Source organism: Setaria viridis, chromosome 4, assembly GCF_005286985.2.
Source record: "Setaria viridis chromosome 4, Setaria_viridis_v4.0, whole genome shotgun sequence".
In the NCBI taxonomy this organism is placed as follows: Eukaryota; Viridiplantae; Streptophyta; class Magnoliopsida; order Poales; family Poaceae; genus Setaria; species Setaria viridis.
This window is the reverse complement of record NC_048266.2, coordinates 39,030,388-39,032,921: the sequence shown is the minus strand read 5'-3', so window position 1 is coordinate 39,032,921 and position 2,534 is coordinate 39,030,388. Positions and strand designations below refer to the sequence as shown.

The window sequence follows — 2,534 nt, the reverse complement described above, 5'->3', positions numbered from 1 at the left end:
TGACTTGACCACCATCAATTCATCATCTTCTTCAGCTGTGATCTTGAGTTGCCTGGGGAAGAAATAACTTGTCACGGAGTTCGGTGCAAATCCATTATCCGTTATCCACAATACGGATAAGCTACTGCTACCAAATTGTGTTCTGTGGTTCTTTCTGCCTATAAATACCCGGCATGTTCCTACTGCGAGCTCACCACACTCACCATCTCGTCCGATCCAGTTCCAAGCTAGTGGTCAGTGTAGAGACTGCTTGCGTGAGAGAGGAACAGAGAAGCAGAGGGAGAGAGAGAGAGAGAGCAATGGGGATGGGGAACAGGCACATGTGCTGCCTGTCGACCCTGCTCCTCCTCCTGGGACTGTCATCCGGCCAGGTCCTGTTCCAGGTAACCAATTCATCCGATCATGGCCGATGCCCTTTGATCTGACTGATCATGCGATCATCCCGTAGGTTGTTCAGCTTCGTCGTTGATATCTCTCTCTGAAGGAATTGAGCTGGTGCAGGGGTTCAACTGGGAGTCGTCGAAGCAGACGGGTGGGTGGTACAACAACCTGATGGGGAAGGTCGACGACATTGCTGCCGCTGGCGTCACGCACGTCTGGCTCCCGCCGCCGTCCCACTCCGTCTCCAGCGAAGGTTACATGCCTGGTCGTCTATACGACCTGGACGCGTCCAAGTACGGGACGGCGGCGGAGCTCAAGTCCCTGATCGCCGCGTTCCACGACAAGGGCGTGCAGGCGGTGGCGGACATCGTCATCAACCACCGGTGCGCCGACTACAAGGACAGCCGCGGCATCTACTGCATCTTCGAGGGCGGCACACCCGACAGCCGCCTCGACTGGCGCGCCCACATGATCTGCCGCGACGACGCCAAGTACTCGGACGGCACAGGCAACCTCGACACGGGCGCCGACTTCCCCGGAGCCCCCGACATCGACCACCTCAACGACCGTGTCCAGCGGGAGCTCACCGAGTGGATGCTATGGCTCAAGTCTGACCTAGGCTTCGACGCATGGCGCCTCGACTTCGCCAGGGGCTACTCTGCAGAGGTCGCCAGAGTCTACATCAATGGCACGGCCCCGAGCTTCGTCGTCGCCGAGATATGGGACAAGATGGTGCCTGCTGGCGACGACGGGAAGCCCGCGTATGATCAGGACCCGCACCGGCAGGCACTGGTGGATTGGGTGGACAAGGTGGGCGGAGCGGCGTCGCCGGCCACGGTGTTCGACTTCACCACCAAGGGGATCCTGAACGCCGCCGTGGAGGGTGAGCTGTGGAGGCTCATCGACACGGAGGGGAAGGCGCCCGGCGTCATCGGGTGGTGGCCGGCGAAGGCCGTCACCTTCGTCGACAACCACGACACGGGCTCCACGCAGGCCCAATGGCCGTTCCCCCACGACAAGGTCATGCAGGGCTACGCCTACATCCTCACGCACCCCGGCAACCCATGCATTGTGAGTACATATAGCTGCCGTTATTCTACTTGTTGCATTATTGGACATCGACATGATCTCTGATAGTGAATGTGGTCTCTTGATCAACTGCAGTTCTATGACCATTTCTTCGACTGGGGGTTCAAGGACGAGATCGCAGCACTGGTTGCGGTGCGGAAGCGCAATGGCATCACGCCGACGAGCGAGCTGACGATCCTCGAGCATGATGGCGACGCCTACGTGGCGGAGATCGACGGCAAGGTGATCGTGAAGATCGGGTCCAGGTACGACCTCGGGCACCTTATCCCGGTAGGGTTTGAGGTTGCTACCCACGGCAAGGACTACGCCGTCTGGGAGAAAGGCGGCAGCGAAGAAGTGACTCGGGCATAGACTCGAACTACTGAAAAACTGACGTTTCGGACACGCAAACAACATGGTTGCTGTTCCTGTTGCTGGTCTGAATGTCAAGCTCTGATGAGTGATGACCATAGGCAGTACGATCTGTTTCTCTGAAAGACGCAGATAAGAGTAACACAATTTGGGGTAAGTAAACCATTTATATATAGCAGCACACAGGATTGATACACCTGAGAGTTGTATACAAAATGATAAATAAAATAAGTGATTTTCCTCTGTACAAGAGGATGAGAGAGGCAGTTGAGCCATATGTAACGTTCTAGATGATCTAGCCTCACTCCTTGTTTGAGCTCTTTACACTCCTTGTTTTAGCTCTTTACCTCTGATTCTCTGTTAGTGCTTATGATCCAGAGCTCTTGTTCTCAGCTCTCTCCCTCTCATGGCTATACACTTCATTTTCTAGAGAATAATAAGTTTTCCCCACCTTTCTTTTCGAAGCGTGCACAAGTTCAAGGTTCAGAGTCTAAGCGTATTCGAGGCGAGCCCGCAAGTAACACATACAAGATTCATCATCCCTAAGAACTTTCCCAACAACAGGCCACCATCGGCCTGCAGCCATCCACTTGCGCTCTTGGGTGAGTTGCAGCTCTGCAACCCAACCGTGGGATCGATTCACAAATGAAGCTCCCGAATTTGAGGCCTGGGAAAATGTTGAGACGGGCCAAGTGATCCTCGCCGGCCCTCCT

The 2,534-nt window shown here is 55.2% G+C and overlaps 1 protein-coding gene across 1 annotated transcript; it reads left to right on the top strand.

Annotated features, from left to right (window-relative positions):
• On the top strand, positions 1–2,125 carry LOC117852005 (alpha-amylase type A isozyme). Its single transcript, XM_034733921.2, has 3 exons — positions 1–383; positions 502–1,452; positions 1,546–2,125. The coding sequence occupies exons 1-3, from the start codon at positions 174–176 to the stop codon at positions 1,819–1,821; spliced, it is 1,437 nt and encodes a 478-aa protein (XP_034589812.1). The 5' UTR covers positions 1–173; the 3' UTR covers positions 1,822–2,125.
• Positions 2,126–2,534: the final 409 nt, after the last annotated feature.

Excerpts from the sequence above, each read along its gene's own strand:
- LOC117852005 (XM_034733921.2), top strand. The coding sequence starts at position 174 with ATGTTCCTACTGCGAGCTCACCACACTCACCATCTCGTCCGATCCAGT. Across the intron at positions 384-501 it reads CCGGCCAGGTCCTGTTCCAG|GGGTTCAACTGGGAGTCGTC; the intron begins GTAACCAATTCA and ends GAGCTGGTGCAG. Across the intron at positions 1,453-1,545 it reads ACCCCGGCAACCCATGCATT|TTCTATGACCATTTCTTCGA; the intron begins GTGAGTACATAT and ends GATCAACTGCAG.